At 39.8% G+C, this 19,093-nt stretch overlaps 1 protein-coding gene across 3 annotated transcripts in view; it reads left to right on the forward strand.

Moving 5' to 3' along the window:
* The first annotated feature begins 1,808 nt into the window (after positions 1 to 1,808).
* Positions 1,809 to 19,093, forward strand: part of slc12a5a (solute carrier family 12 member 5a) — a 180,498-nt gene continuing 163,213 nt past the window's right edge. For 2 of the 3 annotated variants that reach the window (XM_042407044.1, XM_042407045.1), the window contains exon 1: positions 1,810 to 2,345. In XM_042407044.1, the coding sequence (XP_042262978.1) occupies positions 2,186 to 2,345 (160 nt within the window). In that variant the 5' untranslated portion in view covers positions 1,810 to 2,185. Of the gene's footprint in view, positions 2,346 to 19,093 lie in introns of all 3 variants that reach the window. The other variant, XM_042407043.1, reaches the window with a different exon arrangement.

Below are 19,093 nucleotides of genomic sequence, written 5' to 3' on the forward strand. Positions count from 1 at the left end.
AAACTTTATGTGATGCCGCAAAGTTGGTCAACGACGTTGATGACTTAATGCTCTTCAATAGGGAGAACAACGTGATACAATAAGAAAATATGTAATAATTCTTCCAATAATGGTGAAATACAGTAAAACAAAGAGACTAATCTAATTGCCTGGCTACAGACCATTCATAATTCATGATTTACATTTGGAGTTTTCATTATAAAACTATGATCTATAATCCAGACATCTGTAAGGTTAACTACCTCATGAGGTAAAAAAAAGTAAAGGTATTTAGGTACAACAGTGCTTTGAGCTAAACGCGAACATCAGCATAGAAACAACATTCAGTTTATTTTATTGTTTTTCTTCTTTTCCTCTTCTTTTCTTTCCCAAAATTCTTTCAAATAAATGATTAGTGAAATGTGACAAACTTTTGCAATACAGACAGAAATGTTTAAAAATACATATATTGATTTTAAAGATCAAAGTTTACTGTGGAGAAACAGGTACACACACTGAGCCAGGTTTAATGATGTATTCAGCCAGATCGCAAATCTTGCAAAGAATTGGAAAAGCCAGTCGAAAACATTTTTGATTGTTCAGATTTGGTGATACAGCATTAGAAATCCAGCAAATATGTGTCTCTGATTCACGTCAAATATGTGATCTGTCTCCAAATTAACTCCACAAAGTAGTCATGTGGTAAGTTGCATTTGGGCAAAAGATTTTGGATCATGTGTTTTGTTTATCATGTATTTAATGATTGACCAAATTCAAGTTAGGTAGAGGTTATGTAAAGTTAATGAAACATGTTTAGAATATCATAAGCAGTACAACATCCATGTAAAGAACTCCATTCATAATCTTTTATGCAGTCTTTCAACACATTGTCATATTTTTGAAAGGCTGAAAAGAAACAACATCTGTGTTATGTGTGTGTTACATGTTTACTCACTGCATGATACAGTTAATGTAATTTCAAATAATTTTTCTCATTATTCCAAAACTGGATGGTAATAAGACCAAGACTTTTTTCACAACAAATTTGTGTAACTAATTAAGTCTGCATCAGTTCCAGGACCATGATATTGTAAAAATGGCTCACTGGTGCAACTAAGTGACACAGCTAAATACTATTGCACAGAGATATCATTAATGTGAATGTTACACTTGAGGTTTTCCTGCAAGTCAAACGCAAGTCAAATTGTACACAATACGTTAAGAAAGAACTTAGCTGCTAGAGTTTTTTTATATATATGTATACTTCTACCTGGCGAAGGATTTGCTCTGGGGTGATGTAATTAAACAGATTAATTTAGGAATAGCCGATGCAACAACTGTATAGGCACATAATTTGAGTAATGAAAGACTTATGTGGTATATGACACAAGGACCCTCTTAAAGGCAGAAACTCAAGATCAAGTAATGTAAAAGGACCTATTATGGTCCTTATGTGAGTTGATATTGATATACTGGTGCAAATTTCCAAACAAAATTTCAATTAAATTAGCACAATTCAGCTGGCACACCAGACCAGAGCTGGCAAGCCCCTGGCTCTCTGGGGCAGGAGGTCCAAGCATGGCCACTTAAACTAATCAGCATTGACATCAGCCGGTTGCTTTTATTTTACATTTCTTTAACAAATGCTGTTCACTCATAGTTTTTAAAAGCTTATATTGTTATAGTAATAAAATCACTTTAACGGCATGCTGGCCGAGTGACTGGCAGATGATCTTTAGCTTCTTCCGTGGTTGCCTAGCAACGCCAACTCAGAGATGCTGAGGAATGGCTTGCTTTTAATGCATTAAATACGGCTAAATCTAAAAATTTAAATAAATAAAAAAATAGTTGGAACAATATTACTGAGTGTTTGAGTTCCATAAAGCATCTCGAGTGATTAATATAAAGTGTGTTTATGTTTTCTTTAAAACGGCGCCGCAAACTGGTCTGTCGGCTTTAGGACCCAGGTGCGTGGCAGCCAGCAGACACCGGTTGATGAGATGGTCCTCTCGGCATCACACATCTTATTACCGGACAAAGAGCTGCCGTTCACCCCGGACAGAGTAGTCGGAGGTAAACTTACCAGACGGTGAAGGTGGACCACCAACACGAGATAAAGTGAGAGCATTTTTCGTTACCGTTGTCTGACCGCGTCACCCCGCACCGTGGCAAGAAGACTCAGTCGCTTGTCTCACCGGCGACAACCATGAGCCAGAGGTTCACCGTCTCCAAGAGCGACGGCGACCGGCGCCCCTCAGACATCCAGGGGGAGGTGAACCAGCTGTTTGAGGGAGACGAGCCTCCGACCAGCAGCGGCGCGGAGGGGGATGATGCTGCCGGTACCGAAGCGGTGGTGGTGCTGAGAGGTAGGAGACACTCACACCGGCTTCATTTATCCTAATACTATTTGTTAGCTATAGGCTATGAGCTAGCAGTACCCTGATGCTGTTGGGTGACACCTCTCTGTCTGTGGACAGATGTGTGTGACTTGAATTTCTAATGGCCACACAGGACACGGTCAGACCAATAACGGAGGAATTGCAAAGCGTCCAATTTGTTTTTCTGCATCATTTGTATTGTTACAGGTGTATATTTGTGTCTGTTTTGCCAAACAAAATGGGGCGTGCTTTGCTTTGTTTTCATATGGTCTGCTAAGTTAATTTTGCATGACGCACTGTTGCATACATTCAGACACGTGTTTGTGACAATACATGTCGTCAGTGGTCGCTCTGAAGGGCATCAGTTTATTTCCTTAATAACCCCTCACTTGTCAGACAGTAGCCTGTTCGCCACTCACATTTACATCTGATAGACTTAGATTTTGGTGCGTTGATTTAGAGGGGTTATGTATACTTAATGAAATTCAAGCAGTCAAGATTTTATCCTCTACATATTATTTGATTTGCCACTTGAAATCACAGCAGGGAAACTACTTGCTTCCTTGGTGTTAAAAAGGAGATGTCAATGTCAAGTATGCTTCAATAATATAGCTTGGCTTGGATAAACTGTACTAGCAAAAGATTTTATAAGGTAATGATAGCTTGAAAAGTGTGTTTTTTTTGGCTGCCTCTTTTATGGCTGAGTTTAACCCCAATTTAGTGCATATTTATGTAATAAAACAACAGTACTGTACAATTCTTATGCTCACCACCAAGGGGGAATTTCAACACGGCTGAAAAATCACAGTCAGCCATACCTTTTGTATTGTCAGCTTTACAGTAAGTTATGGCGATTTCCTCCACTGCCCCTCTGAGTAGTCCCATATCTGCCTCCTGGGAACCAGTGCCTTTGTGTTTCAATCCTGTCACCAACCCACCTGACTGAAATAATCAGGTCCTGTCAGTCTGAGTCAAACGCAGCCAGCAGTGCAGAACAAATGGCGGCTGAAATTCCCACTGGATTCAGGAATGGAAGCCTTTAACATTGCCAATGATTAGCATTAGTAAAAGTGCAATCATTCAGGTCCAGTCAAGTGCAAATAAAGATTTATCTACAAATGAATCAATACATTTCATACTGTCCTTAACTTGTGAAGGCTGCTACATTAATGACATGTCTGATTAATTAGCCAGGCTCCCTAGATTCCCATAAATTCCTTTATTGCAGCACTAGATGTGCTGCTGCTTAATTTCTGTGCTTTTGCTCTGTAGTCTACCAAGTATTGTAGCCTTAGGCATCCATTTAGTTCAATCATCTATTCATCGGTCAAAACTGACCAGTGTTGTTGGAACAATAATAAATGTTGTAAAATATATACAACAGTTACATCTTTTATCACAACAAACTAACAAACTCTGTTTCTGGAGTTACATCACTACCTTCAGTCCTTACACTTTATAGTTCTCAGTGGATATATTATATGTCATCCCCTAGTCTTGACAGCATTACCGCTTCGCCACCATGATTTCCACTCTTTAAACAGCTGGCCACTGAGGTTAGTAATGGAAGCTTTTAATTACCAGTCCAGCACTCCCCTTCATTGCTACATGTGGCTACAAGAAGCCTTCACTTTTCAAAACATGCTTCCATCTCCTCCAGTGCTGGTGAATTAATATCAAAATGCCTCCTCAGCATTTCTCTGCCTTCACTTTACCGACTAAAATGCCCCCAGTCTCTATCAATCACTCCCCGGACTAAGCAATGGGCTTCGTGGGTCGCAAGGAACAAATCTCACCATCTCCTTGTGTTCTTCTCAAGAGATGGAGAGCGCTTTATTGAAGGACCTCCCCTCATATATGCTATGCTTTTGCTCAGCTTCAGCCTTGTGGAGACGGTTGTCTTTACAACCACTTTGCTGGTTGCCATAGAGACACAGTACATTTTCACCAGCGTTGCCTCACAAATGGTCTTGCAATGACGTGAAAACACTTAACATTGGGCAGGTACCATTATGAAATCAATCTCTTGCTGGGATGGTGTGTTTTTATCTGTTACTGTTTTTTTTGTCCTGAGTGGCTTGTAATGGTTGTAACAGAATGAAGTAATGTAGTTGGCTATACTCTGCATAAGACATTTCTAATTGCTACTCTACATTTAATGGCTACTCTACATCTAAAGTGCTCATTACGGCTGCAACTAGCTAGCAACAATTTTCAGTATCGATTAATCTGCTGATATCTTCTTGATGAAACGTTTTGTCAGAAGAAAATAGTGAAAAACATCCATCACGATTTCCCAGAGCTGAAGGTGACATATTCAAATTACATGTTTTATGTGACCAACAGTCCAAAACACAAAGATATTCAGTTTACTACCATTCAAGACAAAGAGAAGCAGTATCTGAGACCAGATATTTGGCATTTTGTGTGTGGTATATGATTGTGTTTGTGTGCAGGTTTACATCTGTCAATTATGCCACTGTTGGCATTTTCGTGCTGGATAATTCCTCAGTGTCTACCAAAGCCCCCGTCAGTCTTGTTTGTATTTTAGCTGGCGGATCAGAGCAATATCTAAATTCTTTCCTCTTGGCTTGGACTTGTGATCCTGTTTCTATTGATCCAGAGGGAGGTGTGAGCTCAGTCACTCCAGCCAGCCAGTGTGGCTGATGGTGACGGGCTGCGGCAGGAAGGAAGAGCTTCGTCTGGCTGCCAAGTGCCCTCTCTGCCCTTGACCTTGAAGCGGTGTAAAAAGATATATCTTTGTTAGATCAGTTGGACTCAGTGGAAAGGACTGCAGATGGGCTCAGAATGGGCTGAGTGTTTCAATCCAATCCAATCCACTTTATTTATATAGCACAATTTTAACAAACACAAGGTTTCCAAAGTGCTGCACAGCAAGATAAAAAAAACCCCAAAAAACCCACAATAAATAGCACAACATAACACAATAAAACGATGAAGGACACAATAGGATAAAAGTAATAAAATAAGATAAAATCAAATAAAATAAGATAAAAACAAATAAAATCAAATAAGATAAAATCAAATAAAATAGGATAAAAACAAATAAAATAAAATAAATAAAGTGCACTGCTCACACAAGGTGCAACACGCCACATGGTGTCAAAAGCCAGAGAGAAGAGGTGGGTTTTAAGAAGAGATTTAAAATGAGACAGTGAGGAGGCCTGTCTAATGTGCAGCGGCAATCCATTTCACAGTTTTGGAGCTGCAACAGCAAATGCTCGTTCACCTCTGAGCTTAAGCCTAGCTTCAGGCACTGTCAGGAGCAGCTGGTCAGCTGACCTGAGAGAGCGCCTGGGAGTGTAGGGGTGCAGCAGCTCAGAGAGGGAAGGTGGGGCTAGGCCATTCAAGGCTTTAAAAGCAAATAAAATAATTTTAAAATGAATCCTAAAATGGATGGGAAGCCAGTGGAGTGAAGCTAAAATAGGCTCATACTTGCTTGTGCCAGTTAAAAAACGTGCAGCAGCATTTTGCACCAGTTGAAGACGAGCAATGGAGGACGCACTAACCCCCATATAAAGTGCAATGCAGTAATCCAACCGAGTGGTCACAAAGGTGTGGATTACTGTCACAAAGTGCTGTCTCTGGAGGACTGGTTTAATTTTTGCCAGCTGCCTCAACTGGAAAAAGCTTGACTTCACCACAGCTTTAATCTGGCTGTCAAATTTAAGGTCTGTGTCCACTTTTACCCCCAGATTGTGCACAGTTGGCTTGTGATACTGTGCCAAAGAACCCAGATCAACCATGGGGGTCATAGAAGTGCCACCAAAGACCATGACTTCTGTCTTTTTTTCATTAAAATTTAGGAAGTTTAGAGACATCCAGGCTTTACTGTCATGTAAACAATCATGCAATGGCTTAACACTGTAGGAGTCTGACTTTTTTAGGGGGACATAGATCTGACTGTCATCCGCATAGCAATGAAAAGAAATGCCATGTTTCCTGAGAAATTAACCAAGTGGGAGTAGATAGAGGGAAAATAAAAGAGGACCAAGCACAGAGCCCTGTGGTACCCCACATGAGAGGGGAGCAGCGGAGGACACAGAGTCATCAAGGCTGACACAGAAGGTTCGATGTGACAGGTAGGACCGGAACCACTCAAGTGCTGTGCCACTGATGCCCACCTACTGCTCCAAACGAGCAATCAGGATTTCATGGTCCACTGTATCAAAATCTAAAAGTACAAGGACAACACAGTGACCAGAGTCAGTAGCTAAAAAAATGTCATTAAAAACTCTTAAAAGCGCTGATTCGGTGCTGTGCAATGTTTTAAAACCGGATTGGAAAATCTCAAGAATATTTTGTTCGTTTAAAAAGTCCATGAGCTGAGAATAGACAACCTTTTCTAAGATTTTAGAAAGGAAAGGCAATTTAGAGATAGGCCTGAAATTTGCCAAAACAGTAGGATTCAGCCCAGGTTTTTTTAACAAAGGTTACACAACAGCATCTTTAAAATGAACAGGAACCACTCCAGAGAACAGACTGCTATTAATAACTGTGAGAAATGATGGTCCAACAGTCTGGAAAGCCTCCTTAAAAAGTCGGGGAGGGACAGTTTCATCTGGAGAACCTGAGGGCTTCAAATGACCAACAATCTCCTAAACAACACACAAGGCTTGTGGCAGTTTAACAGGACAATATCAAAAAAATATTTTCTTTTAGCCTCTTTCACAGTGGATTGGTAATGACGCCAGTAATCCCTCAACATTTGAAAAGACACTTGCAACTTGTCCTTTTTTCCACTTTCGCTCAGCTCTTTGACAATCCTGCCTGGCAGCACGGGTTGTTTCATTCAACCAGGGCCCCGTCCCCGATTTAGTTTTATGCTGTCTGGTCTTTAATGGAGCCGCAATGTCTATGGCAGTTTGACAGGTGTCGAGAAACCATGAGTTAAGAGCCTCTTTGTCCTCATACACAGATTCAGACATGACGCAGTTTTGACTGAAGGCATCTGAGAAGTGAGCAGCAGTGGAAGGGTTAATAACTCCACATGTGCGAGCAGCAGCGCGAAGTTTAAGTGTTTGACAGCAAACAGCAGCTTCAAACAGTACAGGCATATGATCAGAGAAAAAAGCGTCACAGATCTCCAGGTTAAAAACAGGCAAACCATGAGATAAAACAAGATCAAGTGTGTGACCACGTTCATGTGTAGGCCCAAGTACAGACTGCACAAGATTAAAAGAGTCAATGATGTTTAAAAAGTCCCGCACGAAAGGATTTTCAGGGCAACACACATGAATATTACAATCTCCAACGATAAAGACCCGGTCATACTTAGGCATAATATCAGCCAAGAACACAGAAAAATCTGTTAAAAAGTCTTTGTTGTATTTAGGAGGCCGATAAACACACAGCACACAACACCGTGTGAGAATGCCCCAGCTCAAACAGACTCAGTTCAAAGCTGGTGAAGGAGGGTGACAGCGATATCTGTTTGCATTTAAAGTCACTCTTAAAAACAGTCGGCCAGACGTCCGAGGAGAATTAAAATAGCAGCACTCGTCAGGTAAAAGTTCTGTGAAGACACTGGACTCACCAACGCTCAGCCAAGTCTCGGAGATAAAGAGGAAATCCAGTTCCCGGGATATGAAGAAATCCTTAAGGATAAATGATTCATTCCCAAGTGATCTGGCGTTGTTTCTCAGTCAGCAGTTGACACAGCATATATTGCTTCTAATGCAGAAAAAGTGTGTAGGTTTGGGCAACTGTGATGCCCTGCTGTAGATACAATTTATATTTAAACCAGAAACTGACAATAATGAGGCTTTTTTTGTTTTCTCTAAACATTATGATTATTTAAACATGCATTATCAGGCCACTTGGGGGCAGCGCAGCAAGCTGTAAACACAACATTGAAGTTTTGTTTATTTTATTGGTTTATTTGATAGACAAATATAATTGATTATTTTTATTTTATGATTTATGATTTTATGATTTATTTTTACTTATTGTACAGACACAGAGCAACATTAGCATTCATTTGGAGTTGTATTTTGGTTGACGTGAAGAATATAAGTCCAGCATTCACTCTGCCTCTAGCTCTGTTTGGCCTCCATCAACTCCTGAGGGAAATATCTGGCACATTAGTGGCTAAATGCTCCACTGTGTTCACCAGCTAGTAGCTTATTTTGTCTGCCTGATGCTTCGTGCTGGTAGTATACAGTGGGTTTATGATGTGGCTTTTAAATGTAAGCAGTGAGAGTGAATCAAAAACAGTAAAGTTGTGGGCTGTAAATCTAAAACAATGGGCACAAAGAGAGTAAAGAGCTCCGTAGAGCTGAGGGGAAGCGCAGAATCGGGTGGTAATTATCTGTGGGATCATCACGTTGTAGTAATTTGATCCATTGTTAATATAAAAACATTGATTAGAGCAGCCTTAAAAGGAGATTTTACTCTGCTCAAATCCTTTGGCTCTCTCATGGTAGCTTCTTAAATGCAGGTTTTACATGAGTGAGCAAGCCTCTGTCTGTCTGTCTTTGGGCAAATTTGGGTGTTCTCTTTTATAGCACAATCTATTATTGATGAAGTCCTTGGCCTTGACTCGTGCGCTTTCCAGCCGAACTGTAATTGCTCAAACAGGTTTTGAAATTTGTGTATGAGCATGTGAGTGTAAATGTGTGTGTGTGCATGTATGTACTTGTGGTTCAGTTTTATTAATGTAACCATCGTTGCAGATGAGCCTAGAAGTAAAAACACACACGTTTGACTTTCATAACCGTAACCTAATTTGTCCTAAGTGTTTGGGTCTGTAAGCAGAGAGGCCGACTTGGCTGAGGTGTAATCTGTGTCAGGATGTTCTGTTTCCTTCTAGGCAAATGCAGACCAGAAGAGAATGACACAGCATGGGAGCACAGTGACAACAGCAGCCACAATCATAACAACAACACAGCCTAATAACCTCCTGGAAGCAGCAAAAACAGAGATTGGTATCCTGGGTTGCTAGTCCATCTGCATGTAAAACATGAATGTTTATGCGTATGTCTTTGCCACTTTGAATGTGTCAGTCACTTTCTAAAATGCATTGTAAACAGGGGTGGGTGATATGGCAAAAATATCATATCACAGTTTTTTTCAGGCAGGATCATGATCCACGATCTTATCACGATTCTTTTTCATGTTGGTTTTTAAGACTATTTTGTGGGTCACTGAACAGTATTCAAGATTCAAAAAACTTTATTGTCTATCACTTAAAGATAGAAATTTGTCTTAGGTTAGGGTCTCACAAACAACATAAAAACAAAAACACATGAAAGACTCACATAAAATTACATTAAAATACACACAATTCTATGAAAAAATAAGAGAGTGAGAATGCAAAGCTGCATTTAAAAAGTAGTGACAGTCTATTTGGCCTTGTTTAAAACGAATAACAGAACAACCAAACTAATTTCACAGCTGAAAAGCAAACAGTTGATGTTGTGTAGAAGTGTTAGTGTGTTGTTTCGGATAACTAGCAGGATGTGTACCGTTAAAAAAAGGCACAAACACAGTACACCAGAGCTGACATCACACTAGCTTGCAGTCCAGCTGTCCGTTTAACATGATGTGCAGCAGGTGAGCTTCCTAGCGGGGCATTAAAACTGTTGTAGATTTCACAAACACGCTACCAGGCATCAAATCTGTGAGCTAACTGGTGAGCTTGCAATATGACGATGCTCAGACAGGTGGCAGGCTAACAGCGAGGCCCGACACAAGTGCTGCTGCTTGCTGTTTTTATAGCATTTACCATTAAAAACAAACAGTTTGGGCTCCTGATGTGAACATTACAGATAGTTTGCTCTGCTTTGAGCTCATTTTTACCCAAGATCCTTGTCACTGGAGGTCATTTTCTCCAGCAGATTTGAGATGTGGTATGAGGCCAAGCGGGTAGTTATGAGTCTGAAAAGTGAAACCAATGCAGAAGTGACCTAAACCTGCATTCTCTCTAATGGCCATCAGGGGGCGACTCCACTGGCTTGAAAAATAAGTCCAATTGTATGGAAGTCTATGAGAAAATGACCCTGCTTCTCACTTGATTTATTACCTCAGTAAACAGTTTCCTGATGATTTTATGTTCTCAATCGCTAGTTTCAAGTCTTCTTCAATATAGCATGATGTTCAATTTGTAAATTATGATGATTATGATGATAAATTGTTATTCCCATATAATTTGAATTTGACGATAAAGCAGGGTATGCTTTAGGGTACGGCTACGTTGTGATTGACAAGTCGCTACCACGGTGACAATGTTGGTTAGGTAACGTAAACATGGTGTAACCCCAGATTCACAGAGCATAGGCGTAGCCGTAGCCATAGTTATTTCATTATTTTTTTAGATCATGAAAGTTAATTGTGAGACTTTGGTTGCCTAAAAAGGTTTTGTTCAGCATTTGGTTGTGATAAAAGACCCTCCATGGTGCCAGATGTTCAGTTTTTCCAGTAAGTACATTTTATTTTAATGGTCTTAAGCCCGTTTTTCGCTAGCAAAAATGATCATTTTCATTATCACAATTATCCATAGACTGTAAATGCACCGGGCTAACCAGCTAGCGTTAGGGTCAGCTCCACCCTCTCGTCCACAAACCAATGAGTGACATCATGGGGGCTACGTACATTATTTTTATACAGTCTATGTACGAGTAGCTCGCTGTGTCAGTGCTGTTACCTGTTAGCCTCCTGCTAGCAGACTGCATTCTGTCACGGAGCTGAACTCACACAATATGGACTGTAGCATGATACTAATGATCTCTCTGTAAAGGCATATTGTGGAGACATTTTAATCATTCACAGTCTAATATTGTCATATCACACACCCCTAATTGTAAATCTTTATACAGGACTATGAGTGAGTGAAGGAACAAATAAAATTGTAGCAGAACAGGGGTGTGCAATTACTTCATTACATTATTATTATTTCAAGACAGAAATCCTCATCCGGCAGCGACTGTGCATCAATGATAATAGGCTGTTGGCAGAGAGAGGATTGTTTTTGTGTGTATTCAGGCATTTCTGCCCCTGTGTTGTAATGAATGCCATGTAAATAATAGATAACCTCTTTGATACAGAGGTGCAGTCTGACGGTGAACACAGATATGGAGTCACCAAGGCCTATTGCAGGATTAATAAAGTAAGGTGGCTGTTGGCCATGTGTTTGCACAAACAGGAATCTAGTTTGCGATGTTAGGTTTTTTGGATAACAGCTAAATGTAAATGTACATTACAGATATACATTTAAAATAACAGGTGGCTGCAAAAATAATGTAAACATTTAATTAGGGCTGTAACTAATGATTAATTTCATAATCAGTTAATGTGCTGACTATTTTCTTGTTTAGAAAAAATATTCAATTTACTGCAATATTATGACAAGGAAAAGCAGCAATTTTTTGAGAACCTGAAGCAAGATTCTGTTTGTATGGATTTTTTACTTTAAATCGATTAATCAATTATCAAAATAGCTGCAGATTAATTTGCTGTCAATCAACTAATCAATTAATTGACTAGTCCTCGCAGCTCTACATTTAATGAAGTGTCTAAATTATCATAGAAAACTCTGCTACAAGATCCACCATATCCTAGTGTTAACTTTGGACCAATGTGCTGGTTTGTTGTCAGTGACTTCTTTTTTTTATACATTTGTTGTTTTGTTTTATTTTTCTCAGATGCACCTGTAATGTAGGCTCAGGTTATTTGGATTCTTTGGAGCTCTGTTAACTGTCTTGTGTTGCTTTGAAAACCCACATAAAAAAAGTGCTGGTTGCCAGAGCTCTTTTCTAACTGCTAAATATTGTTAATTGGCTTTGACATTCAGTCAAATATGAGCCAACTTGATAGCAGTGATTTATTATCGTAACGTCAAAGGCATTTTCCATGAAATGCTTACTATATTTTGTCTGCCTTATGTTATTGCTGTGCACATAGAGCAACAAACACACCCCTGCAGTGCTAAAGAAACAACTAAAAGATTGCTGCTATAAACAAAAAGGTAATCAGTCAACATCTCAGGACTTATAACAATTTAATGGAATTTAAATTATATGAAGATTGTGGCGAGCAGTTCTGCCGAGCATCATTCACGATACACATTTACACACACCATTACAGCACATCGGCAACAAGAAAATGGCAAAACAAACCTACAAGGACATAATGAATACATCCGTTTTTTTTAACTAACGTACCTGAGTGTGTGTGTGTGTGTGTGTGTTGTATTGTATTGGGGGTTAGGGTTGATGGGAGATGATTGGTTTGTTTTCATAACACCTGGTCTCTCCTTCAATTGGTATCCCAGTTGTACTTCTCTTGTTCATCTGCACATCTGTGTCCCAATTTCACACCATATATGAATCTAACTGTTTTTTGACTATGTTGTGTTTACATTGGAAAATATACTCATAGCTTAATTTTGATTGTGGTGTTGATCAACACTGTTTTCCCATGGTGCAACGCACAATGAAAAATATGGGGTTGATCACAGCTGGAAAGACTTAAATGACATTTTGGAGGTCAGTGAGTGAAACACCTCTAGGAACATCGCGGAAAACCAATAATTAAAGGCAAACTTTTCTGATTTTCAACCAGCATAGTATCATTACAATGTGGGTAGTATATGCAAATGAACAATGTTTAACTTCCCTCCATGTTGCCTACACCCAGAGCTCCCAACTAAGCTAAGCTGCTGAATATATCCGTGATTCATCCAGAAGAGCTGAATCTAACACAAAAACAACTAGCTTTACAATATAATGTTGGAGCAAAGATGTTGTGCCACTATTGCAACTTATGAGGCCAAATACAGTGCTGTGGAATCAGACAAAACAGAGTGTGGAGGAGAGGGCGACCATGGGAGCTGTAACAGCATCATCCAGGGAGGTGGCTGCATCATGATCATCAGGGAGATGGACAGAAAACTCTGCGCTGCAACAAACTTTGCAGTGCTTTGGTGAACCTGACTTTGTTTTCTGACAGAATATTATATCAGACTTTGGCACCTCTTAATACAGAACGAGCGAACAATGACTGTGTAGTTGTGGCTACATCTAGCGGCACCATGCAGCACTTAGTAAGTTGATCCACTTAACGTAACTGACTCCAGTGCGCTGGTTAGTTTTATGATCCTTTGAAAACAGGTGCGATTTATCCAGACTCGATGAGGAAAAATGTTTTGTAAATGAAAACAAGCCTCAGTAAAGAGGCTTATTATAAATTTGTCTCTGCTGACTTTGTCTTCGGTGCTCTGCTGGACATGAACACACCATTCTGGTTGTTGTGTGCTTTTCGCCTGAAGAGCAGTATGGGGAATCTACAAACTTTTTCTTAGTTTTCTATAGTCATAGGCACAAAATTAAAAAATAATTGCACATTTCTACTACATAGGTGACCTAGTTTACGTTTCTGGGTGTCAACCTTTGGGCAGTGGGTGCGTAGCCCCCAGCCAATAACAGTGCGCAGGGTGTGAGGGCGACTATTTAAAAATGTAGCAACCAGGTTACATCGCTGTCTCTGTCTCTCTCCCCTGCTCTCTGTCTGCGTCATGGATGTATAAAGAACAGAGAGAGAACAGGTCTGTGTCTGTTTGACTGAGGGCGGGGCTGAGCTCCACACACGCAGAGCAGAGAGGCAACAGCGGACATGATGAAGTGTGTGCTTCAGCTGCATTCACACCAAATCCGGCAATGCAGCACCTTCCCACAGAGGTGTGGACGTGTTTATTTTTGTTTTAGAACATAACTGCCGTGACACAATCAGAAAATTACATTTTATGATCTGATTCACGGCTTTGCTCTCGCTACCGCTGCTCCCTCTCTTCATTCACTCTCTAGCTTGCTCAACCACTGCTGCTCTCTCTTGCTCATGTTCTTAACTCGCTGTGGTGTCAAGCTGGAGAGGAGTGGCCGACTTTGAATGTTGTGATTACAAACAGCAACCGACCAATCCTGCAAGGTTTGCCTTTAAGTTTCTATACATAAACCTAACAATAGTTTTCCAAAGTCACAGTTTGATAGACATCTGTTGGCAGAAAACCATCATTCCCAGTTAGTACAAAACAGTTACAAATACAAGTACATTAGATTCTTTTACATTAACTAGAAATAAAGAAAAGTCTATATTGTTTACATTACACTGTATTGTAGAAGTGGGACACAGCTTAACCTTCCACTTACCTTTCTTTGTCTTCTTGCCCATCTGTCTTCCTCCTACTGTAATTCCATTAAATGGCTGAAATTTGCTCCCTCAGAACAGCCATTGATTTGTAATCTAGCTAGGCATTAAATGCCATAGCTTCTCCGTCATCACTCACATTGTTATTCCGTTTTCTGTCAAAGGGAGAACCATCAATACAGTTTAGATCAATACAACTCATACACCATTACCTATGTATGTCCAGTCCCTATCTAATTTAGCTGTATAAATTGAATCAAATGATCAGAGGGCTCTTCAGGAGTGGGGACACTGTGTGGTTAAACAGAGAGGTGTGGTGACATTGACCAGACAGCAGAGGGCAGCCTATTTTATGTTTTAATGGTAGATACACAAGACTAATACCTGAAGAACAGTGTGCTGAATGCTTGAGCTATCTTTGTCTAAACCTTTATGAAAAAAACACAACAGTGTTGTCAATGTACATCAGACAGTTACAGTTATAAATGTTGTGTAATGTGTGAAATCTGTTTGAAAAAAAATGTGATTTTTAAGGTTGAATGTGAGAAATCAATTGCTCTGCAGTGACCCAGACAAGTGCGTTTCTCTACTGAGACAACAGGGGGCACTTGTGTCCTTTCTCTGCCAGCAACTACGTATTTTCCCCTTCAGCCACAATCATGTGGTAGAAAAACCTGATATGAAAGAGGGATCAGGAACCCAGTGAATTACACAACAGTCTGAGTTGTGTGTGTGATGGAAGGTGCGTGTTAAGCATATGGCTAAGTGAGGAGGAAGTGTGTGTGTGTGTGCTCTTGTGTGTGAGGATGATAGAAGAAGCAGAAGCAAGACACTGAGAGAAGAGAGAGAGGGGAGAGAGAAAAAGGTAGCAGCACAACAGGGGGAGTAAATCTCCCTTAGCCCAGAAATCCGCGTGCCGTTATGTAACTCTGTCTGCAAATGTGGTGACAGAGGTTTATGGGGGAAGTGTGTGCATATATCCATATCTATATCTATCGCTCTCTCTCTCTCTCTCTCTCTTTCTCTCTCTCTCTCTCTACACACACACACACACACACACACACACATATATATATATATATATATATACACATATATATATATGTATATATGTAATTCATGTGTGTGTGGTGGGGGATTGCGACCAATTGATAGAAAGTGACAAAATCCTCCTCACATGCCGGCTGGCTGCAGGGCAGACCTCAGTGACACTAACATGGGACGAACAGAGGGGAGAGTAGGCGAGGAAACATCGGCAGGGAGAAGTAAAACATTCTCCTCTACCAGGCAACCCTGACGATGACACTTCCGACACAGGTCCACAGAGCCAGTGACATGGACAACCGCAGCTCGTTCTGCAGCATACGGGCTGAACGTGCATCCGCAACCGTTACTCTTGAGATTTCTTCTGCGTTTGTGCTGGCAGAGCCTAGTCACTAGCGTTAATATCTCACAGAACATCAGGCTAGTTTATTCTCCGGTTTCTTTGCCGAGATTTACCATCCTTTAAGAAATGGCCATGGATAATCTTGTCCTAAATAGTAAGGTCAGGTGGATTTTGTGTCTAGTTTTTATATTTAGATTTTTTGTTTTGTTTTGGGGAGTAACTATGGTGTGCAAAATCTAAATACTAACATTTATTAGAGCTGAAATGATTAGGTGATTAATCAATTAGACAGAAAATGAATTGCAAGCCATTTTCATAGTTAATTTAAGTAATTTCAATTTAGCAAACATATCAAAGATTCACTGGTTTCAGCCTCTTAAATATGAATATTTGCTGGTTTTGGTTTGGGACCATCAGCCGCAAACCAACAATTTAAATATGTCAACTTGGACTCTGGAAAAATTGTACACATTATTTACTATTTTTTGAACTTTTATAGACCAAAAGAGTCAGCAAGTAATTTAGAAAATAATTGGCAGACTAATAATCATTAGTTGCAGCCCTAATATTAACTCAGAAATTAGCTAACAATAAGATTTTACCATTGAAGCCTAGAAAGAGGAATATTCCTTTGAATGACCTTGTTTGAAGCTAAATGGACAACACAAATGGGATCGTCATGGAATTGAGGATGAAATAATGTCAAGTTTCTGTCTATTTCCTCTGATTTCATCCTATCTCAGCCTCTGACCTTCCTTCCTTTTTCTGTGCCTCTCAGTGACTTGTCTGTATTGTGCGTTTGATTTTTGCATCGCATGTGTCACAGTCAGTGTATCATGGCATTGCAGTTAGTTTCATCATTCTGAATTTATTTATTAGTCCTGTGGGATCCGCCCTCTCTCCACTCAATAGCATCAAAATCTGTGGGCAGCCAAGTCTCTCAGGACTCTTGCTCACATTAACAGCTGAACCCAGAGGGGGGGCAGTTCACTAAACACTTGTGTAGCAAAGTTTGCCCTTGTATTCCCCACCAAAAACATACTTAAATCAACTACATATCTGGAGATACTAAGTGGAGCAATGACTGGGAACAAAATGATAATTTTGTTGTCAGTATGATAATTTATTAGACATAGGTTTGCCAGAATAAATCACTGCCACCAGAAAGTAAGAGCTACACATACTGCTGTGGTGTGTCTGTGTGTGTTATTTTGGTCTGATTTGGAGATCAGTACACGCTCCGTCTACTGAGGCAATGGAGGCAGAGAGCAGCGGGCCAGAGATGCAGGTCATGGATCCCCATGGGGCTGGGCTGGTATTCAGGAATTGCACCAGGCCTTCCTGTCCCGCAGGACTGCTGCACAGTGTTCTCTGTTTTCCTCTCTCACTGGGAAAGAATCTGGGGGCTGAGACTCTAGTTTGGGTTTTGAAAAGGAGAACTGTAAAAGAAGATATATGATGTAGAGTTATGCCACTAGCTAAATGAATTTTTAATTATGTACGCTGAATTAGAATTTTGTGTTGTGAATTTTAATAATGTTTTTCGGTTCGCTGGCTGGCTACCAGCCTAGTTGCCGTAGTATTGCAGGAGGCAGGAAGGAGAAGAATGGGTCTTGGCCCCATGTGTGTGCTTCACTGGAGTTGTTCCACAGCCTAGTTTTTTTCACAGTCCAAGGGTTCTGTCAGCTCGATGCGCTCAGTTGGGGGTACACACTCTCCATCACCATTACCATACATGCCACTGCCGTGGTGCAATGTCAAGAGGGTTACTGCAGAGCATGCCTGGGTCAAATAGGACTTCCTAATACTTATACTCATAGTCTTATAATGCATAGACCACAAAGGCAATATAGGAAGATCTTAGCAACTAATATGTCTGAAAATCAGTTTTATGCTTTTCTGACAGCTCTCCACACACCTTCACCCCATTCGGTTCTCCAACTAGACTAAAGAATTACAGATTGTTTGTAAAAAAGTATTTGTAACAGTACTTGCCGTTTTGAGTTTGTCAGTACCACAGTAAGTGTTCTGGTCAGTATGATCCTGTAGTGGAGCCACAGCCCTAAAAATTTCAAACCATCTGCATCAGTCTCAGATCAGCAGACGTAGACAGTATGGCTGCCATCTTTCAATTATTTTACTATGTAATTAATGTAGTACAAATATAATAGAGATATTCTTCCATCCAGAGGTGGGCAATAAATTTTCTTACACCATTTACAGTATTACCTGAATCAAAGAGGTATGGTCACAACGTCATTGTATTGTTAAATTCTGCTGTTGGTTTCTGTTTGTTTTAACTTCCTAATTTGGCATATTTCTGCCACTACTATATTTTAACACATTTTAGCACTCAAACAAATGTACACACTGCTGTCAGTTTTGTTTGCTATCTCATGTCAGCTGGTCCTGTGGCATCAAGTGATAGCTAAAGTTAGCTCCTCAAATGCGAAGTACAATATCTACTGTATATTCTTGTCAATTATTGTGTTTAATTTGTCATCACAATAAATGACAATAAATACTCAGAAAGTTTCTTTTGCAGAATGCACACAACTTGGAAAATTATACTGCTCTCTCTTGCCATCTGTTATCCAAACAATATTCACCTGTGTTTTAGCGCTGGTTTTGTTCTTTGACTCGATCTGTGTCTCTTTGACTTGCTTAATGCAGTGTTGAAAATGGAAAAAGAAATGTCTTATAGTACAGTACATAAAAAAACGTTTTTATTTGGTGTAAATTGTACAAAAATTATGTGACAATTGTACTCCGCACAACAACACAATTTTACAGTGTTTTGCTGTCATACACACTATTTTTTTAGGTTGTAAATTGTTGTTACTGTAAATTTTTCATACAGTCATAATGAGTAAACACTTAATATTAAAGTAGGAAGTACATTATATTGGTCACTGCATTTTTGTGTATGCGGCTGCACTACACTAATGAGCTTATTACTGCCTCTTGCTGGTAGTTTTATGCCTCTCTCATTACTTTAATCACTTTAAATTCTTAGTTTGATTTTGGTTATCTATGAAGCAAGACATTATTGCATTGTATTTCATATAGTAGGCTTTTATTTATTCATGTATTCATTTTATGCCTCACGGAATAGCGACAAAATACAAGATGCATGCATGAGCACATGTACATATATACAGTGTGCTACCAATGGTTGAAAGCCGAG

Source organism: Thunnus maccoyii, chromosome 3 (genome assembly GCF_910596095.1).
Source record: "Thunnus maccoyii chromosome 3, fThuMac1.1, whole genome shotgun sequence".
Classification (NCBI taxonomy): Eukaryota; Metazoa; Chordata; class Actinopteri; order Scombriformes; family Scombridae; genus Thunnus; species Thunnus maccoyii.